The 21,569-nt window shown below is 41.5% G+C and overlaps 1 protein-coding gene across 8 annotated transcripts in view; it reads left to right on the top strand.

The window, feature by feature from the left end:
• Nucleotides 1-21,569, top strand: part of Sergef (secretion regulating guanine nucleotide exchange factor) — a 212,929-nt gene that overhangs the window by 36,380 nt on the left and 154,980 nt on the right. For all 8 annotated transcript variants that reach the window (XM_070032777.1, XM_070032775.1, XM_070032776.1 and 5 more), the window contains one exon: nt 19,154-19,320. In XM_070032777.1, coding sequence (XP_069888878.1) covers nt 19,154-19,320 — 167 coding nt within the window. The remainder of the gene's footprint in view (nt 1-19,153; nt 19,321-21,569) is intronic.

Consider the following 21,569-nt stretch of genomic DNA (forward strand, 5'->3'; position numbering starts at 1 on the left):
CACATTCTCTTTGTCCTCTGGAAAGACACTAGACTCTTCTGGCTCCCTCTCCCATCTGGCCTGTCATATGTTGTAGTCATAATGATCTTTATAGGCCACTCTAGCTCAGAAATTCTATCCTACAAAAAATAAAATTGGCTTAAGTAAATAATCATGGAGGTGTTCAGAGATTAAGTATAATGCCTTTCACTGCAGCCTGATTTGTAATGGCAAAATAAACACAAAGAATAAATGCTACAGCCACATGTATTATTATTATTATTGTTATTATTATTTTGTAATGATACTGGGGTTTGGACCAAGCCTTCCTGCTCTCACTTGGCTCATTTGCTTAAGGCTGGTGCTCTACCACTTAAGCTACAGCTACACTTACAGCTTTTTCGCTGGTTAATTGGAGATAAGAGTTTCATGGACTTTTCTGCCTGGACTGGCTTCAAACTGGAATCTTCATATCTCTGCTTCCTGTTTAGCTAGGATGCAGGTATGAACCATCAGTGCCCAGCTCCATGCGTTAGAATATTATATATTCATTAAATAAAAAAGTGACAGAGAAATATGCTCAAAGCATAGTAACAGATGACTATACATCACTACACTAAAGTTCTATTTTCTTTTAAAAGGATGCTTACACAGAAAAGACCAGAAGGAAATATATCAGAATATTATCTCTGGTAGGATTATGAGTAAATTTTCTATGCTGAATATGTAATTTGCAATCGGAGTATGTCCCTTACAATGTTATTTTAAAGATAATGACTAGAATGGCTTTCCATTCAGCCTAGAGGCCTGTCCCCCTTACCAACCATTCCTGTGTGGATGTCCTTGATGAGTCTGTCCCTAGGCCTTGGTTGAGAGGGCACACAGAAAAGAGGCAAGAGAGGGTAGCAGGAGGCAGGAAAGCAGGCATCTATTTTTAGCTCAGTTATGAGTCAGCTTGGTGACCTTGGGCAGATCTCTCCTGAGCATCCTTGAGCCTTGGTTTCCTCATCTTAAAAGGTGAGTTGGAGGTTACAAAAGATAGTTTGAGCTCCAGATTGTTTCTAACTATGGAGGATTTCCTTATTCTTGTGGAACCAGTCAGGAGGCATCATTGATTCCTGGAGCCTGGCTGTTTGCTTTCTCTCTGGCTTCTCTGCAGCTGGGCACCAATAGGTGCAGGCAGATTTCTGCTGTTCAGAGTTGAGGGTGGGATCAATGGGAGCTTAGTTGAGAGGGTGTAGTGACAGGATTAAACCACTAGAGGGAAGCATTGTTTGATTACGTTTCCCCTTCTCATCTGATCTGTCTGCAGATGAAGAGTAGCCTTAATTTGTCCTCAGGGTTCAGGTTCTAGCATTTTAGAACTAAGAGGACTTGAAAACTATCCATCCAAACTTAAGTGCATTTGGATGTGAGTTGACAGAGGCCAATATAGGCAAGTGACATATTTAAAGGTATGCATTATTTTTTTCAGGATGCATTCATTATACAGGATGAAGAAGATAGCCATAGACAGAGCCAAGGATGTGAATAATTGGGTCCACAAGAGGGGAATCTAAGACATCTGGCTGTACACACCTTCCCTGAGTTTCTATGGCTAGGTCCTGAGAGTTCTGGAGCTAAAGAAGAAAGAGCTTGTGTCTGGTAGTGGTGGGGTATGTATGGAGGGAAAGTTCATGTTAACACACTGTGTTGCTCCAGTACGTCTTCTCCACTGGTCATATTCTTTCTAGCTTGTGCTGGCTTGGAGGCTCATTATGAAGACCTTGAAGGGGTTCTTGCAAATGATGCCCTTAAGGCTAGGGAGCACCAGTTTGTACTTTCCAGTGAGTTTGCAAGTAATGCTTAGCCTATTTGTGTTCCACGTCTTATTATCTATTGAGGTTTGCTAAGAATCCTGACAGTTTGTTTTCTACCCTCCAAAGGCTGTGTTTACTTCAATGACCTTAGTTTTCATATGAAATTGCCCACCAGCTCTAAGCACTGAAGTAAAGTGAAAATGGGCATTGACCTGGGAGCCAGACAGCTGTGCAACCTTGGGCAAGTCTCTAGGAAGGGAGGTCAGGCTCCCATCTGCAGTTGTGTCATCTCTGCCAGACAGATGAAGTTTCTGACATTATTTTTGGCTTTTGCGTTTGGCAATGAATCTCCATTGATTTGTGGTCTGGAAAAGTGCAAGGTGTGTCCACCTGAAGCAAAAGCAAGATTCATCCTTTCAAGTTAGGTGCATTGGACAAGTGCAGCAGGGCCTGGAGGGCCAGCAGATGGCAGCAGTGGGCAAGCAGACACGTTTATGGGATGAAATGATAGGGCCAGCATTCAGAGTCAGAATTAGCAAGGTCATATCTGAAAAGGACCTTAATACCCAGTAGTCCTGGCTTGGGAGAAGAACTGAGATTGTTCTAGTTTCTAATTGGCTGCTCCATAGTAGAGCCAGAGGACAGGCCTAGGCTTGGGCCAGTTATTTCTTTGAGGGTCTGATCCTTATGATTTCCTTCTTCCCCAACACAGCAAAGGCAGCACCAATATCTTCTTTTGCTCCCTTTTGCTCTGGCCAATCTCTCCCAGTTTACTAGGCAAGGCCTCACATCAGACTTTCTCATGGATGTAATTAGGATTCATCTTTCAGCCTCCATACCCAACAGATGGGCAGGTCCAAGGCCTTGCCAGAGATGTGATGCAGGAAGACACCATTTAACACGAGTGGTTGAATAAACACAGAAATGTTTTCTAATTCCCTAGAGGGTCACATTGGGACTGAGAACCAGTGTTTATCAAGCACTTTCTAAATACCAGGTGCAATGCTTGTCTTCCTACTTATGAATTCCTCATATCCCCAAAAGGTGGAGTTCATTTCCCATGAATCCTGGTGAGGTCTGAGGTTCAGGGAGACTGTGTGGCTTATATAAAAGAATACTGTTAGTTATGAAGCCAGCACTTGTGTTCTACTCTGTGTGTGTGTGTGTGTGTGTGTGTGTGTGTGTGTGTGTGTGTGTGTGTGTGTGTGTGTGTGTGTGTGTGTGTGTGTGTACTGTGGTTTGAACTCAGGTACTCTGCCACTGAGCCATGACTCCAGTCCTTTTTTCTGAACTGGTTATTACTGAGATAGGGTTTCCTTTTTTGCCTTGGCACATGCCTGGACTGTGATCTTTTCTATTTTAAGCATCCTACTGTAGCTGAGATGACAACTGTGTAACACTGAGTCTGGCAATTAATTGAGAAGGGTACTAAAACATTTTGCCCAGGCTGGTCTTGAACCTGATCTTCCTGATCTCACCCTTCTTAATAGCTAGGAGTATAGGTGTGAGCCACTAAGTCTGGTTTCCCTGCCAGCTGGACTTATTCCACCATTCTACATCCCCTCGACACAGCCTCAACTGGGTATGTAGCCAGTGACTGTCTCAGTCAATTTGGATTGCTATAACCAAGTTTTAGAGACTGGGTGGCTTAGAAATAAGAGACATTTATTTCTAACAACCAGGAATCTAGGAAATCCTAATCTATACACTGATGTATTTGGAGCCTGGTAAGGTCTTGGTTCATAGAAGGCCATTTTCCCCTTCTTGGCAGGAAGGACAAGGGGATTCTTTGGGGTCCTTTTGATAAGGGCACTAATTCTGTTCATGAAGGCCCCACTCCCATGACCTAATCACCTTCCAAAAGCTACTACTTCTTATTCTGTCACCTTAGGGGTTAAAATTCCAACATGTGAATCTTGGGAGGATATAGCCATTCAGTCTTTCTAACAGATTCCTAGATTTTTAGGGTAGAGAGGAACACATCTTTTGGGGGAGTTGTGGTGGTGGGCTGTTGGAGAAAGGAGGACTGAGTGTAGAGGGGCTACCAGCTGTGCTTTGAGATCTCCAGATGGTTCTGGAAAGGGCTCAGAGGTCCCTGGCAGAGGGCTTAGTTTCCATTCAAGGATTTCTCCTCTTTCCTGGTGGAGATTGATTTGTTCCAGGAGCTCTCTAAAAGTGAGCATTAAGTGGCTAGGTGGTAATTTTGCCATCATTTTTAGGTTCTTGACACATGACACCATGCTTGCCCTTTCTCAGGGGACCTTGCCTGTCCCATGGGAGCTCTCAATAATTGACATGGCAGCTAGTTCCTTAAAATACTCTCAATGTGTGCCAAGAGGAAAGTGGCCCATTTTGAGGAATCTTAGAGGAATCAGCTTTACTTGTGTTTTCAATCTGAGATTGACTTTGTAACATTAGGAGGAAGCTTGATGTGGCCAAAAGAGTCCTGAAGAGTGAGGTTAAACTCTAATTTGCCATTTGTTGGCATCCTGGGAAAGACATTTGACCTTTCTGGGACTGATTTTTTTTTTTTTGTTCTTGGTAAAATGAAGATCATCCCTAAATTTCTATCTCACAGGAGCATATTGTACCATTAATTCACTTGTAGTTTCTTCTTTCAGTTTTTTTCAGTAATTTGTTCAAATATTTGCTGCATGAACAAGGTCAGCAGGGAGCCTTGTAGGCAAAGGATCCTGGGAACCAAGTTATAGAAGCAAGAGGCACCCTGTTATAGTTTGCTTGATCTAGGTAAGACAAGGTGAAAAGAGACAGGAAACATTGGGCCATAATGGGCATGGATCCTTGTGAGCATCGAGGGAGATGCTAAATGTTTGTGAGGGGAGGGATGTGTGATATCATGAATAATGAAAGACCCTGACTCAGCGTGGCTCTTGAGGTTTCTGTGTTGAAGCCTCATGCTTGCTTTTGGCTGAGACTGAGTCCTTTCCTCCAAGGGTTGGGGTGGCTTAGTATCCATGAAATGGGTAGGGACTGAGTCATCTGGCTCATTGATCTGTCTTCTGGTTACTTAGAAAGCCATCATGTTACCTTTCATCCGGAAGCATTTCTCAAGGGCCTAAAAATGAGCAGCTCTGGGGCTTCTTCCTGCAGCTCCTTGAGGAGGTGGAGGCGTGTAAAGAAGGGATTACTCATTTATCAAGGCCACACTGTGTGCCAGGCATTTTGCCAGGGCTTTACAAACATTATCTATTTAATCCATACAGACACTTTTTCCAAGTAAGGCTTACTCCCATTTCACATGTGAGGAACTGAAGACAGGGTAAGAGATGTTGGCTTACTCTACCAAGTTACTTAGCATTGCTTTGTTCAGTGTGAAGAGAGGGTGGCCATCACATTGTCAGCTGAGAGGGTGGTGAGTCAAACAAGATTGTGGATGTGAAAGCACTTTGTGAACTGGAGAGTGCCATGCACACAGGCAGGGGGTCCTTAGTAGTTTTGTGTCCCTGTCAAATTATTATTATTATTATTATTATTATTTGGCTTGTGCAGGGCTTAAACTCAGGGCCTCACCCTTGCTCAGCTTTCTTGCTCATGGCCAGGGGTCTATAACTTGAGACATGCCTCCAGCCCAGATTTTTGATGGTTAATTGGGGATGGAGTCTCAGGGACTTTTCTGCCTGGGCTGGCTTTGAACTGTGATCCTCTAGGCCTCAGCCTCCAAAGTAGCTGATATTACAGGTGTGAGCCACTGTCTGGGTTAATAAAAGGCTTTGACCATTATTTTCTCCTCTGTTTCCTCTTCCTCCAGCTAGCCCCAACTCATTGCTCCTTTTAAGCTCCCAAGAAAGGGTGTTAATTTTTTTTGTGTGTGTGGTATTGGCATTTGAACTCAGGGCCTTATGGTTGCTTGGCAGATGCTCTACCATTTGACCTATTACCCTAGTCCTTTTTGCTTTTAGTTATTTTTCAGATAAGGTCTCATGCTTTTTGCCCAGAGCAGCCTCAAAGCACAATTTCTTAACCTATGGTTCCTTTATAACTGGTGTGACTCGATGCCTGACTTGTTTGTTGAGATGAGGTCTCCATGATATTTTGCCCAGTTTGGTCTTGAGCTTCAATCTCTGTCTGAGAAGCTGGGATTATAACTGTGAACTTCTGCCACTGGCCTGGTACTATTTATATTTTTAGAAAATTAATTCTGTTATATAAAATTAAAGGAATGTAAGGCTTCTTTTCGTCATTTTAGTGAAAATAACAAGTTCTAGAAATTTTAATGCCATACATACCATCCTATTCTTATTTGAGATTTGAGAAAACAAAGGCCCAGGGGAGAGAAGATGATTTGTCCCAATGCCCCACAGCTAATGGAGAGTAGAGACAGGATTTGGACCCAGGTACCCTTGTCCAGAACCTCTCCACCACCTCACATTGTTGCTTTAAAGAGAAAGACAGAGCCTTTTATCCTTTGTGGAGGAAGAATCCAGTTTAATAAATTTCATTATCCCAGTCCATTTATGTAACAGAGCTGTTTGCAGGACCTGGCAGATGGTCCATAGTAACAGTGCTTTGCTGATTGGGTTGGAGCTGAGCCTATGAAATGAAAACTCCTGAGAAGCAGATGCCTCTCCCCATCCCTGGCCATGGAGAAGTCAGCCTCTTCCAGGAAGACATTGTAGCTTTGCTGCTCACTGACCAGTAAAGGAGGAGTCTAAATTTTTAAAATTGTTATTATAAAAGAGGGGTACGGATGGGTTACAGTTATATAAGTCAAGTAAAGCGTACATTTCCTTTTGGATAATGTCACCCTTTCCCTTGCTCTCTCTCAGTTTTTCCCTCCCATCCCTACCCACAAGTTGTTCATTTTCAATATAGTGTCTAATGAGTACCACTGCTGCATTTACCCTTTGTCTACTCCATTTCTGTGCCTCTAAGGGAGGAGTCGTAAACTATGTTTGGTTTTAAGAATTAATTAACTAATTTTTGGTGCTGGTTCTGAGGCTTGAACTCAGGGCCTGGGTGCTGTCCCTGATCTTTTTTGTTTAAGGCTGGTACTCTCCCACTTGAGCCATAGCTCTGCTTCTGATTTTTTGGTGGTTAATTGGAGATAAGAGTCTGACAAACTTTCTTGCTCAGGTTGGCTTCAAACTGTGATCTTCAGATCTCAGCCTCTTGAGTAGGTAGGATTACAAACATGAGCTACTGACACTGGCTTGTTTGGTTTTTACAAAAGTCACATGAGTGGTTTGGAGGCTTAAGGAGAGGGGACTGCTAGTAAAGGATGCTTTTCCTGGGGCCTGAATGAGGAATGGGAAGAAGGAGCAGAGCAGGAGTAAGATTAGCAAATGTGGAGGGGGGAGAGGCTGTTTCATCACAGATCTGCCCTGCGGATTCCTGCTCTCCCCTACCAGGAGATGTGACCACTTATGAATGTAACTTCAGCAATCATCATGCCTCTCTCTGTCCCCCCCCCCCACACCCCCCTCCTCCCTTTTTTGAGATTACTCGACTCTATATCTTCTGATTATCTTCCCTTCCCTTGTTGGTCCTTAAACCTAATTGGTTTTCAGTGGATTCTTTTAGTGATATCTGTAACTGCCCTAGCTATGGGGTCCTAAGCTCTGAGGACACAAAAGCATCTTATTTTGTTGGGTCTCCTTACCTGCCCAGGGTCTTCTGGTGTGGATGGGTAGAGCTCCCTGTTATGATCCTAATAAATCTTTCATTCCCACCTCTCTTCAATATGGGTCATTTTTCCCAGGGGCAGGGGTAGAATAAACTTGAGAGCCACCAACTGAAATCATGTCCAAGAGGTTCTCCCTGGTTGACCTTAAACTTGGAATCCAGGGTAGGTGCCTTCCTCTCCTTGTTCTTGCCTCTGGGTGAGTTATTTGCTCCCCCAAAGAATGGAAACAACCCTTGTCTTCCCCATCTGAAGATCTTAATCAGCTCCTCTCATTTACTGAAAGCCGGTTTCTTTCTGGGAGCTGAGGATGCAAATCTCAGGGGATCTCATGGGTTTTCAGAGGCAAAACCATGGCTTCTCACATAACCACTTCCTACATGCTGGGTGGGCAGGCGGACTTTGCAGCACTCACTGTCCAGTCTATGTTCTGTTTCGGTCTTGCTTCCATGGGGCCTCAGTGTGGTCTACAATGGGAGTTCTATGCCAGAACTAGGAGCTGTGATTTTTATCAGAGAGATACCAGTGACAGCTTTCTGCAGGCCCAGGCGTGCTGCCGCTCCCTTAGCTGTGCTGTCTCCCAAGTTGCTCCTCTCCTCAGCCCCAACTTTCAGCTGTGAGTCATCATCATCAGCCAACAGCTGGGGGCAGAGCTTGGTCCTCCCTCCTTCCCTCCCTTTCTCTCTCTCTCTTTCTCTCTTGCTGTTTCCTCTCTCTCAAAATAATTGCAGAGTTGAAAACTGCAGAATTTCTCATTCCTAATAGGAAAAAAATCCCAAACAAACCTGAAGGTGATGACCAGGGCTAGGGATGGCAGATCTAGGTAAAAGGAACCAGGGAACCTGGAGGAGATGGAGATAGGACTGGGTGTTTGGGTGTCTCCTTTATTTTTTTTTCTTGCCAGCCTGGGCACTGTCCCTGAGCTTTTTTAACCCAAGGCTATCACTCTATCACAGCACTTCCATCTTTTTCTCTTTATGTGGTACTGAGGAATCAAACCCAGGGCTTCATGCATGGTAGGCAAGCACTCTACCACTAAGCCACTTTCTCAGACCTGGGTATCTCCATTACAACCCCAAGTCTTCCAATAAGCTATCTCCAGGACATAGGCAGTGAAGGACAGTGTGGACTTTTCCCTTTCTGCTCTTCCCTTCTTAGGAGCCCAGGAAGGCCCCTAGGGAATTGGGAATTGGGCAAGGTTGGTGAGAAAGGGGGTTTAGAAAGGTCAACAGATAGTTTTCTAAGAAACTGTGCACAGTTGTGCTGGAAGTCAGAGGGCCTGGTTTCTTGTATTAGTTTTGCTTCTTGTTCATTAGTTGATTCCAAGTGCACAAGTTACTTTCTTTTCTGGTGTGACTGGGTCAGAAGTGCTCCGAGGTCCCTTCTTGCTCTGACAGTTTGTCAGGCTAAATTGAATGGAAAGAACTTGGAATCTTGTTCCCATAATCCTTTTGAGGTGCCAACACCCCTAGCTCTTTCTGCAGATGACTTGCTTTGCTTACTGTGCTCAGAGTCACATGGATTTGATTCCTGCCATCTAAGGCCTTACCTTTTGTCTTCCTCCTTTCTTCTCCTGGGGCCCTAGTTCAGTCTCTGCCAAACCATATTGTGTCCTTGGGTAGATCACGCCTTTCCTTCAGCCCAATTTTTCTTTTTTTCTAAAATCAAGGGATTAAACTTGCTTCTTGCCTTCAATTGTCCTCTTCCTGCAACCTTCCCGCACCCCCCGATCTTGAGCCTCCTACTAGCTTTTCTGCAGTGTGATTCTTAGCTGCAGAAAGTCTGATTTTGGGGTGGGGTATGTTTTCCTTTCTTGCTGGGAGGGAGAGAAGCAAGATTATTATTATTTTTAATTATACAGCTAAGATTAGGCAGCAATCTACATTTTAAAGTGTTATTAATAAGAATCTAAAAGTGTGTGCGAAGAGGCTTTGGAGTTTGAATGTGAAATGAGTCGGGAAACATCTGCAACGGCACTGGCCCCAATCAGGGAATTTTCTTAGGGTGCCAAGTGGCTTCCAGGTGTGACTAGCAGGGCTGATGTGCTATATATGAACCTTGAACCTCTGCAGGAACAAGAAGCCCAAGCACTCAGAGCAGGGGCTCAGTGCAGCCTTTTCCCCACAGGACCTTGCTTTATGGCTCTTTGGGAAGTGACAGTCATAATATTACTTGATTTAGAATTTACACAGTGCTTTTGTGTTTATTGTTTCCTTTTTGAAAAATCACATCTTGAGGGGCTGGGAAGGTGGCTCAGTGGTAGAACGCTTGCCTTGCATGCCTGAGGCCCTGGGTTGGATTCCTCAGCACCACATAAGCAAAAAGAAAAAAGCCGGAAGTGGCGATGTGGCTCAAGTGGTAGAGCGCTAGCCTTGAGCTGAAGAGCTGAGGGACAGCGCCCAGGTCCAGAGTTCAGGCCCCATGACCGGACCCCCCCCCCAAAAAAAAATCACATCTTGACAAGTAATTTTATTGTCTCTGCTTGAATTGGCTGAAGAAAATTTTTTTTCAGTGCTGGGGTTTGAAGTCAGGGTCTTCCATTTGCTTAGACAAGCACCTTTTGTTTTAGTTTGTTTTTTAGGGAGTCTGGGGCCTGCCTTGGACAATGAGTAGCTGGGATTACCGAGATGTACCACTAAATCCAGACTCGGCTGAGACTTTTAAGTTTAAGGTCTTCCTTTAAGAAAGATGGTTTTGAATAATTTGGAATGTATGCATTTGAAGCATCCTATGTGTCCCATACAACTTTTATGTCAATTAAAAATTAATTTTTAAAGAGAGAGACAGAAAGCAAGATATATTTATAGAGGAGAAGCTGAGGAGTCTGGAGCTGAGTTCTGTCCATATACACACACACTTACACACACACATATGTATATATATGCATATATATATATTCTTAAAACCATTTGCCATGGGACATATTTTATGTGTTGATGGTCTGTCATTTCCCCATTACAATATGTCCCACAATGGGAGTTTTGTCCATTGTGTTCCATGCTGTGGCCCCTTGCCCCTAGGATAGTATGTGGCGTGGTGCAAAGCGTGCAGTAGCTATTGGATATTGTCAATGCCTGGCTCCTTTCTAAGTAGGCTGGGTAACTTGGAAAGTTATTTACTTTCCTGAGTTTTACATTTTCTTAGGGAAGTTGAATTGGATGGTCTAGTGGCATATAAACGTTCATGGTAAAAGCGATGGCTGTGACTTGTTTATTTTAACAAGCACCTACTTTGGGTCGAGCTTTATGTGACTACAGAGAAAATAAGGAAGTCACAGTCCTTCACTCTGAGGAGGACATGTGGAGGAAATGCAGTCAAATAATCCTGTGTTTGGAGGCATAGAATAGAACTGTTGTTGATACAGAGGTACAAACTCCGTACGGGTGGCTCCCAAGGGAGGAGATGGCTTATTCTGACTAGGAGTGCTTTAGGGAGACAGTGAGATTAGAGCTGGGCCCTGAAGGGTGAGAAGGAGCTCTGTAGGTGAGACAGCCATGCTGGCCAGCAGAGCTGGTTGGAGGAATAGCATGTCCCCAAGGCCCTGGATGGGGAAGTAGAATATGCTCCTGACATCCAACACTGAGGGAGGTGCTGGGTAGAAGTGCTCTGAGGGAGGGACTGGGTAGGAGGCAAGGGAACTAGGAACAAACTAGACTGGAGATTCTTGAGATGCCCTTGATTGGTTTGGGAGAGGTCACTAGTCCAACAATCCTTGATTTTGTCTGGGAAAACTCTAACTCTGAGTGTTGCTGAAAGTCCTGAAGCTAGCCTGAGGCTTCTTAGGGTACAGTCTGTCTTGACATCTGTCACTGGTGCCCCTGAATTGGTTGTTACTGAAGTTAGTGGTGAAAATAGAATAGCTACCTGGTATGCCTGTGTGTTTGGGCTCTCTGATCTTTGCCACATAGGCCAAAGATAAAGCTCACTTGGCTATTCACCAGCCAGGTTTTCTTTGTGCCTGTAGCCCAGGCATGTATCCCTGTGACTCTGAAAGATCTTTGTAATGCTCACTTTTGAAGAGGCAGTGTGGGTAAATGGAAACTGGAGCTGGGGTCAGATAGGCCTGTGCATTCTCTGTAGGACAGTGACTAAGGGCACTGACTCTGGTGCCAGGCTACTGGTTCCCAGCCTTGCTCTGCCACAACAGCTGCTGGCTTAGAGCCCAAGACTTAGCCTCTGTCTGGGCATTAATTTTCTCATCTCTAATTTGAGGATTATAATGCCTACTCTGGTGTTTCTGTGGATTAAATGGGATAATTCATATCAAGAGTCTAGCATGAAATAAGTGTCCTCAAAATATTAGCTTTTTTAAATTGAAGCTTTACAACTTATTAGCTATGTGATTTTGGATAAGTTGTATAGCCTCAGTCATCTGTTTCTTTATCTATAAAATGGGATTCACTCCAATCATTCAGGCTAGATTAAACTATAGTTATTGAGAGACCTTAAAACACAGTTCCACACATTCAGTTCCAGTCCTTCATCTTTGTTTTCTACTTTTGGTTGGTTGTGGGGCTTGAACTCAGGGCCTGAGTGCTGTCTCTGAGCTTTTTTGCTCAAGGCTAGTGCTCTATAACTTTGAGCCACAGTACCACTTCTGATTTTCTAATGGCTAACTAAGAGTCTCATGGACTTTCCTGCCCAGGATGGCTTCAAACTATGATCCTCAGGTCTTAGCCTCCTGAGTAGGATTACAGGTGTGAGCCACTGGTGCCTAGCTTCTGCTTTTTAACTTGGAACAATTTTACTTATCATAATTTTATTCCTGTATTACATTTTTAAGACCATCCCAAACCTTTTATTATGTGATATTATTCACAAAATGACTTTAGAAACTTGGGAAATTTTACTAAAAATGGGATATATAATTAAGTCCTAGTTTTTTAATTTAAATGATTAAGTATGAATGGTCTTTGAGATTATTGTGGATGTTTTAAATCTTTTTTTTTTAAATCTTTTTTTTTTTTTGTTGGCCATGGGGCTTTATTGTGGATGTTTGTAGGACACTGATAAGACTAAAGACTCCATTGGTACCAATAAAATTAAATTGATCCCCACTAAAGATTTTCAGATATGATTGTATTCCATCCTTTTGTTTTATAGATAGGAAAACTGGGCCCTGAGGGACCTGTTCAAAGCTATGTACCATAGACAAGAAGCCAGGGCTAGGACCCTGGGTTTCCCCTTCTTCTCTCCTTTTCCTTTTCCTTCCCTCTGTACCTTAGCTTACCTTGTTTCACTTTTCTTTTCCATTGACACCTTTTACTCTTTCTTTCTTCCTGACTTTAGTTAATCCATGGTCTGTCATATATCAAAGGCGCTGGTGTTCCAGATACGGTTTATGAATCTTAAAAAAAAATCCAAAATTCTATGATGGAGATTCCAGTATTTTTCCCCATTGATTATCATTTGGGGCATTGACACACAGATCTTGGTAGGTGTGAGTTGGCTGAGAAGATTTGACAAATTAGTGGTAAATGTGGGTGGAACCCTGGAACTCCCTGATCAGGCTGTGTTGTGCAGTTTGGGAGGATAGTAGTAATACTGGCTAACACTTACTACTGTATGCCATGTACTTTATTCATCAACAGCTTGCAACAGCCTTACAAGGGAGATGCTATTCTTACTCTGCAGATGATATCTTAAAGATACTGAATAATTTGATTAAGATTACAGAACCCCTGAATAATAAACTTTGGTAGAGGTGAATGACAGGTAGACAGAGAGAGGGTTAGATTTCTTAATTCATGTAGGTAACAAATACTTATTGAACACCTACTTTGTGGTGGGCACTGTTTGTGTATGCATAAACAAAAGATTCCTGCTTTCACAGACCTTCTTTGTGGATGAGGAAGCAGACTCAAATAGAACAGTTTCTCTATGTATTCATTACATAGGAGAATGCATACATTCTCATGTGTATTTATAAATTGAGATCATTGCCTTCAAAGTGAGGACATGGTTCTTAGAATTGTCCACGATTGTTAAGGAGTGAGAGTGAGTAGGAATGGGCTGGTTTAATTGGGTTGAGATGTAGACTCATCAAGGCCTGTGATGAGCAGCAGGCATATATAGTATAGAAGCCTGGGAGCCATCTATAGTGCCTTTGAGCCTTCTCCTTCCCTTCTGCCTGTTTTTTTGTCTGGTCGTGGGGCTTGAACTCAGGACCTGGGCACTATCCCTGAGCTTCTTTTGCTCAAGGCTAGCACTCTACCACTTGGGCCACAGTGCCACTTCCAGCTTTTTTCTGTGTATGTGGTACTGAGGAATGAAACCTAGGGCTTTATGCATGCTAGGCAAGCACTCTGTCACTAAGCCACCTTCTCAGCCCCAACAGATGATTAAAGCATAACAAACTTGTGTGGAGAGGTGGCCTCCTTGTGTGTGCCTTCTGGAATTAGAATTGGGAAGGATTGAGGAGGCTGTATGGTTTATTTTCTCTGACCATGGGTTTTCTTTTTATAACAGCCACTTCTGTTTACTAGCTCAATTTTGTTATCTTGTCAGCACTCTCTATTTTCCTTTTTGGACAGATTCTGTTAGTAAAATATGGATGTTCCTCTAATCTGTCTTCCTATCATCTTTAGGACCACCTTCCTAGGAAGGAGCTGTCTCTTTACTGAGGAGCTCAGTGGCTTCTCACTGTGTGGGGGCTATGACTGCCTTCATCACTGGTCCCTGAAGGGACAAAGGAGGTGGCCCCACCACCCTGCCCTCAGGGTGTTCCGCCCCTGGACTTTGTACCTGCCAGTCTTTCTTCTTACTCTTTCCCCTTATTTACATCAGTTTATTTGATAACATGTTGGCAAAAGGACCTAGGAGAGTTAAATAATTTGGTAATGAAGTAACTCTTCATGATTCTTCTTGATGCAATCCTTGATCTGGAAGTTCTTTTCCTTCACCTACTTCTTTTAATGACAATGCTACCTTCTTACTAATCTTGAAATGCTGAAATTTCAGAGTGATGTTTATTTCTTCCTGTTCTCTTTCTCTCACATCTAATGGATGCTAAGTCCTGAAAATCCTTCTCTCTCTCTTTCTCTCTCTCTCACTTTCTCCCTCTTTCTTTCTCTCCCTCTTTCCCTCTCTTTCTCTATGTCTTTCTCTTATGAAACAAACTCTCACTGAGGCTTGATGAATCCTAGGCTTGTGTTACTGTGATGGTTTCCTACTAACTTACTACCTCTGCAAGTAAGGACAAGAATCTTGTTCCTGGCAGTAAAATGGGGATGATAGGAGTACTTGCCTCACAGGGTGTGTGGAGGAATGAAAAGGATACTCTAAGGAGAACACTTAGAACAGTACCCAGCATGTAGTAGGTGCTGCAGAAGTGTTGGATGTATTATTTCTGGCCTCCTTCAGTTCTTTGCTAGGTACTACTCACAACATTCCCTTCATCATGCCCCATCCCTGCTCAGAGTGTGTTGTTCTCCCCATGGTCATGTTAGCTGTAGTTCCTAAACTCAGCATGTGAAGGTCCGGTACAGAAGTCATTCTTACCTTTTAGGGCTTAGAGTGAATATTCTGAGAAGAATTGCTAGGGTGTGGTAAGGAAATCTTACACCTTCTACTGTTTTGCTTTTTTTTTTTCTCTTCCACATTCTTTGAAATTTTCTATTTTTTGATTATATTTTGTTCTACATATTTTTAATTAGCTTACATTAGTCATACAAGGGGAAATTTCATAATTACCTTTCTGCATATGTTTACCATGCATTCCAATCAATCTTACTCCTGTTTATCATTCTCCTGGCTCCCTTCCTATTCTATATAGTTTTGAATGAGGATATATAGTCAAGATTTATAAATATATAAAATACAAGCATATATTTTAATAAATATGTGCAAGTACATACATTGGCTTAAAACTATGTTACTAATAGGAGAGAACAAACAACCAAGTTTGAAGACCTCTGGTGTAGAAGATGAGATCCAGACCCCTAAGCCTGGCATTTCTCTGTGATTGGCTCAGCCTGATCATCCTACCTTCATTCCCAGACTTTCTCCTCTGACCTCATTCAATCTCCCACTGCACCTTATACCTCTCAATTTCCATGTTATTTCTCATCACTTTCCTGCTCCAACGATATCCTCCCTCATTCTCCCAGTTTCTTTTCCCATCTAGAAATTCATCTTAAATGCTATGCATTCTTTCACGCTTTGCTAGGACAAATTCTAGCTTGAAATGTTTCCTCTAAAATGTGCTTTGTCAATACCACTCATCTGGCCCTTCTTGTATTCTCTGTGGACCTGCTGTTTTTGTGTTTGTTAGTAGAAGAGACCTTTCACAATGTTATTTCTTTCTTGGTGCTATATTTCTTTTGTTAATTCTTACATGGACGTGTCTTAAATGATATTTCATTTTCTGACTTTATTTTGAGCTATTTTGTCATTTCTCTCATTTGTCATTTATCTGGAGACACATACCTATACTTTTTAAGATGACATTAATGTATCTTTTAAAATAGTTTAATATATAATTCTTTACCCTAAGGAAAAGATTCATTTGTTAAGTTTGTGATCTGAAATGCCTTGAATTGACAGCAAGCTTCAGTTTAAGGTAGACATTTATCTACATTGCATTAATGAACATTTTTGTATGAGATTCACTATTTTCTTTTACTCCAGGTGACATCATAATCCATATGTATAATGTCTTTTTTAGGGTCTTAGTTGTGCATTGTCTTCCTTCTGGAAAGGTCTTCTAGTGAGGAAGATGGGATGGCACACAGATCATATCCCTCCCTTTAGTCTGGCTCACCCCTATTCAAGTCTTGTAAGAATGGCTCTTTTTCAGCCCAATTTCATTAGTCTATATATCATCTGTGCAATCCTTATAGATTTCGTTGGATTTAGAATCAAAGACACTGGTTTAAATCTTAATTTCACCACCTACTAAGTGTTTGAACTTGACCAAGACGTTTAACCTCATCTGTACAATGAACTTTATAGTCTATATGTCAGGGTTATTATAATGATTAATTATATAGTATCTGTGAATGTGCTAGGTGCCTGAAAGGTTGTCCATAAATGTCTGTTTTTAAAGGAGCAACATCTGGTTGATGCTTTATGAACCTTCTACTGTAGAATGTATTTTGAGGAGAAATAGAAGGGTTCTGAGAGTATATCAGAGCTTGAGACTAAAGGGGAATATTGAGTTGGCCTGGTTTCTGGGCTTGTTTCTGCTAGAACATCTCTGGCCTCCCCAGAGAGGATGAAGATTAATTAGTTAATCTTTGTAAAGTGCTTTGAAGGTGAAAAGTGCTATGTAAGTGGAATGGTTGAATTGCTATTGGAGATGTAATAATGGTGGCACCATATTCTGGCAATCTTGCCTGTCTCAGACATCAATAATCAATAACAGAGTTCTGAGATGTTTTACTTGATGTGAATGAAAGGATTCAATGTGCAACTAGTGATAACACAATTCTCTTTGTGGTCTTCTCGGTCCAAGAATGCTGAGGTTGTTTAAACAGCAGCAGTTTCATTCTTTGGCTTCTTGTGAAACTCAGCTTAGGTAGAGACACAGTTTACCAGTTTGATTGCTTTATGGGTTTTGGATCCAATGACTTAAAAAAAAAAGTGTCAGGCTGCATGAAGAGAAGTGTACAGTGATTCTGCAGTGAGATGGGACAGTGTGAATAACCAGTTCAGAGTGGTACCAAGGGTAAGTTTAAAGAGAAGCAGCTTAGCCTTGCTACCTTGCGTAGGTTATTTCTCTGAGCCTTAATCTTCTCATCTTCTAAATGGCACTGTAGTAGTTGATGAGTATAATAATAAAGGTAGGGGGAGGGTAAGTTTAACCCTTTTCAAGGGAGAGTTTTGGAGTTCAGAAAGGTTTCCTAGAACTAATGGTACATGAACTAACTTGAGAGGCTTACCAGGTTAGGAAAGGGCATCCATAGATGATGGAACAGCGCACGAGGACACATGAATAGTACATCTGAATGGATTCATTTCCAGTTTGCATAACATGCCAAATCTCCTGTGGGCCCTGTGGGCTTGGTTCTCTCTTTGTGGAAAAACAGAAGTCAGATTCTCTTGAGCTGCTTGGAATCTGCAAGCAGGTCACACCTGAGAATGTAGCTCTGTAGAGCTTTGTATGCTTGCAGTATTCTGACATTCCCTTCAATGACTCTGTGGTTGGTTTTTTAGCTGACACTGTAAGCCATATGTTGAATGTGGGGCTGGGTGAAGCTTTGATACTAAATGCAGAGTATGTAGTAGAGTTATCTAGAATTTAATATGCATTACTTGATGTTTTGTCTCTTAAGCAAAGTTTTTCTTTGTTAAAATAAACATGTATAGAGAATTTATACAGCGCACATGGTTATGCATATTTATTGGAGAGAATCTGTTAATAATCTATGCCTCATCAGATTTTGCATTTCTGTTGAAATAACAAATGTGGCACTTGGTACAACTGAATGAATTTGGTGAATTTTCTCTTCTCTGGAGAAGAAAGGCCCTATTTCCCTTTTCATACTTTCTTTTCTTTTCTTTTTTTGTACTTTTTTTATTGTAAAAATGCTGTACAGAGGGGTTACAGTTACATGAGCAAGGTAATGAGTACATTTCCTATTGAGCATTGTTGCCTCCTTTGTTTTCCCCCTACCATCCCATCCCTTCAATCCCTTCCCTCCCACCTCCACTATCTCCCCCCCCCCCCCCCCCAGCCCACTGAAGTTGTAAAGTTCATTTTCAACATGTCAACCACTTTGGAAAGTAGTATAGAGGTTCTTCAAAAGACTCCACATAGAGCTCCCCTATGACCCAGCAATCCCACTTTTGGGCATTTACTCAAACGATCACAAACAAGGCCATACTAAGGCTACCAGCACAACTATGTTTATTGCAGCATTATTCACCATAACTAAGATATGGAACCAACCCAGATGCCTCTCAGTAGATGAATGGATCAAGAAAATGTGATATATATATATATATATATATATATATATATATATTTTTTTTAAGTGGAATTCTATGCCTCCATCAGAAAGAATAACACCACCCTATTTGTTAGGAAATGGAAAGACTTGGAAAAAATTATATGAAGTGAAGTAAGCCAGGCCCAAAGAAACATAGGCCCCATGGTTTTCCTTATTTGTCATACTTTATTTTCTTCTATCATCTTTAGCCCTGGCCAGCTTCCCATGTAGTGCTGCAGAACTGAATACTCTCTGGCCCCAAATGATTTTGCATCTTCTTTTTCTTCTTTGCACTCCCTTTATTCCAGCATGTGTGTGGATGTTTGCCTTGAGACTATTAGGATTGCTCCTCTCTGCATATACTTTGAGAAGTACTCTTGTATTATGAGGAAGAGGAAAAAGAGAGAGACTGGCCATTGATTGAGTTAAGCCTAGGAAATTATAGCATGGGGGAACTTCTGTGGTTTGGGTAAGAACGAATAGTCATCTGGGCAAAGCACAGATGTTGATCAGAGAGAAGTGTATCTATAGTAGTATTCATATCTATAGCAATATATAATTATAAGAGTTGAGGCTTTAGAGTCTGATTCCAGTTCCAGCACTCTCTACTTGTTTGAACTTTGGGAAGTCATTTAGCCTCTTTGACCTCACTTTCCATGTCTATAAAAATGCTTTCTTTACAGGAAACTAGGACTCTTAGTACTTGGTACTACTAAGGACACAGTTCTCATTTTTTCCAGTAACTCATTGGTTATCCACAACTATACAGTGCAATCATAATTCAAATCATATTTGTTTTTCAGAAAGTGGCAAGGTATTTACCTGGGGCCGAGCAGATTATGGTCAACTGGGGAGGAAGTTGGGATCTAATGGAGGCCAGAAACTAGAAAAGCAAGATTCATCCCTCTCCTGCTTCCGATCACAGAACAACACACCTTCACCTCTGCATTGCCTAACTGGAGCAGCTGAGGTAAGAAGGGACTTCTTACAGACAAAATGTCTCTCTCTCTCTCTCTTTTTTTTGTCTTTCAGTGAAGTGTTTACTGAAGGCCTACTGTGTGCCAGGCATTGTAATTGGTTCCACGTAGGAATCTGAAGGGGTCTTTTACCCTCCTTCCCCCTCCCCCAAGGAGCTCAGGTTTAATATGGTAGAAAAGTTGGTTCCTCAGTTACCCAAATGACTATATCATAAGGAAGACTATGTAACTCCTTTAGGGAGGTTCAAAGCACAGTATTCCTGAACCATTGGGAAGAATGAAAAGTGGATTCAGGGTAAAAGGATTTGCTTTGAAAAATGATAGGACTTTAAACTATGTAGATATCACAGCTTCAACAGAGTCATGAAGGTAGGAATGTAAAGAAAATATTTGGGACTACTAGTTGTTAAATTTGACTGAATCATGAAGCATTTAGGATGGATTGGAACCTGATTGAGGGGGCCTTTAATACTGAGCAAAATATTCTGCATTTTTGTTTGTATTTCCTAGTGTAGAAAACATTGTAGTTCAGTTGCTTATTTAAGTCCCGTTGGTTCTCTAAAATGACTAGAATTGCTACATTTAAATCAGGAGTCTTAATTCCTCCAGGGTGTGTGTTTTTGTTACTAAATTTTACTTTACTGCTGTCTTTAAGAAAAAAAAAGGCTAGGCTTTTTAGAAGAATGGCCATGCAGGAAATGTGCTTCTGAACTCAAGTTGGCTTAATGAAGGAATTCAGTCTTCATTCAGAGTCTGTCAAAAAAATTAATAAGCTAGTAAGACTTCCATAATTAGCATTAGACTAATTACAACCCTCTTTATACCTGGAGGGTTTCCCTTCCCTAGGGGTGTGCCTGGCCTCCTCCTTCCAGGTATGTAGGACTGTTCTCTGTTTCTGCTTCATATCTCACCTCTGGTCCTCCTGAGTGCTTCCATAGTGCTAGGCTGAGTCTCTCTCTCTCTCTCTCTCTCTCTCTCTCTCTCTCTCACTTGCTCTCTCTGTCTATATATGTATATGTAAATATGTATACATATATACATACATATATACGTATATATATATATATATATATATATGGATATCTTTCTATCACTGTCTCTCTCTCTCTGTCTCACTCTTTTTTTTAATTGAGAAAATACCATATAGAGGGGTTACAATTACATGGGCAAGATCTGTCTCACTCTTACTGGAACAATATTGAGCATCAGAAAAACAATTTACAGATGGTATTAGTAATAATAAGCATAATCATAATCTATTTCCCCTAATATAACTACATTCTTTTTTGCATATCCTGATGTATATACTTCTAAAAGTTACCATGATAGCATTTATGATGTTTTAAATTCTGTCTTCATTTATTTTATCACAAATGCTTCTTTGTTTTCTCTTAATTTTTAAATGATCATTTTGAATAACAATGTCACATCAAGTGACTAGAAGATTCTAGGACTTTTCAAACCATTCTTTGCATGTTGGACATTTAGATCACTTCCTTTAAAAAAATTTAAGATTAGTATTGTGATCTGTGTGGTGAATCCCTTTTGAAATGTCTCCTTAAGATAGACTCTTAAGAGTAAAGTTACGGGGCACAAGCATCTTTATGATTTCTGCTGTATTTCTCTAGATGCTGCTTGCAATAACTTGGTCCTACTAGTAGTATGTAATGGAATGTTGTATTTAAACTAATATTGTCTGCTGAATGAGTTTTAGTGTTGAGAGCCTGGTGTATAGTCTGTTAGATTCTTAGCTGTATTTTTTCCCTTTCCTTGGTTATTCCCAGATCTTGAGTTTGGGTAGTATGGCAGTGTAGACAAAGAGTAGCATAGTTCTCTCATCAAGATGAGGATAATAATTTCTAAGGAATACTTTGTGTAATAATACATAGGGTATAAATGAGGGTTGCATGCAATCTTCTTGGCATATAGTAGGCATTTGCTGGGTCCATTCTCTTCTTTTAGTCTGAAGCATTTATTGATCCCTGGTGGCTTCAATGTGCAGCACTATGACAGTCATGAGTTCAATCATGCAGACTAAGAACCTGACATGGGTGTGACATAGCTTCTTAGCAGTGCAATAAGGGTAGTGGGTTTGAGCCCAGTTCCATTGGCAGCCTAATTGAGGTATTCTGCTCCTTGTCTGTTTCAGTCTGTGAGGTGTTGGTGTATTTACTCTTCCTGCAGGTTCAGGCTCCAAGCTGTTACTCACTCATAATCTGGCCTTGGACATTCTCAGCAGTTG

This window comes from Dipodomys merriami, unplaced genomic scaffold (assembly GCF_024711535.1).
Source record: "Dipodomys merriami isolate MVZ:Mamm:240054 unplaced genomic scaffold, mDipMer1.0.p SCAF_21, whole genome shotgun sequence".
NCBI classification, from domain to species: Eukaryota; Metazoa; Chordata; class Mammalia; order Rodentia; family Heteromyidae; genus Dipodomys; species Dipodomys merriami.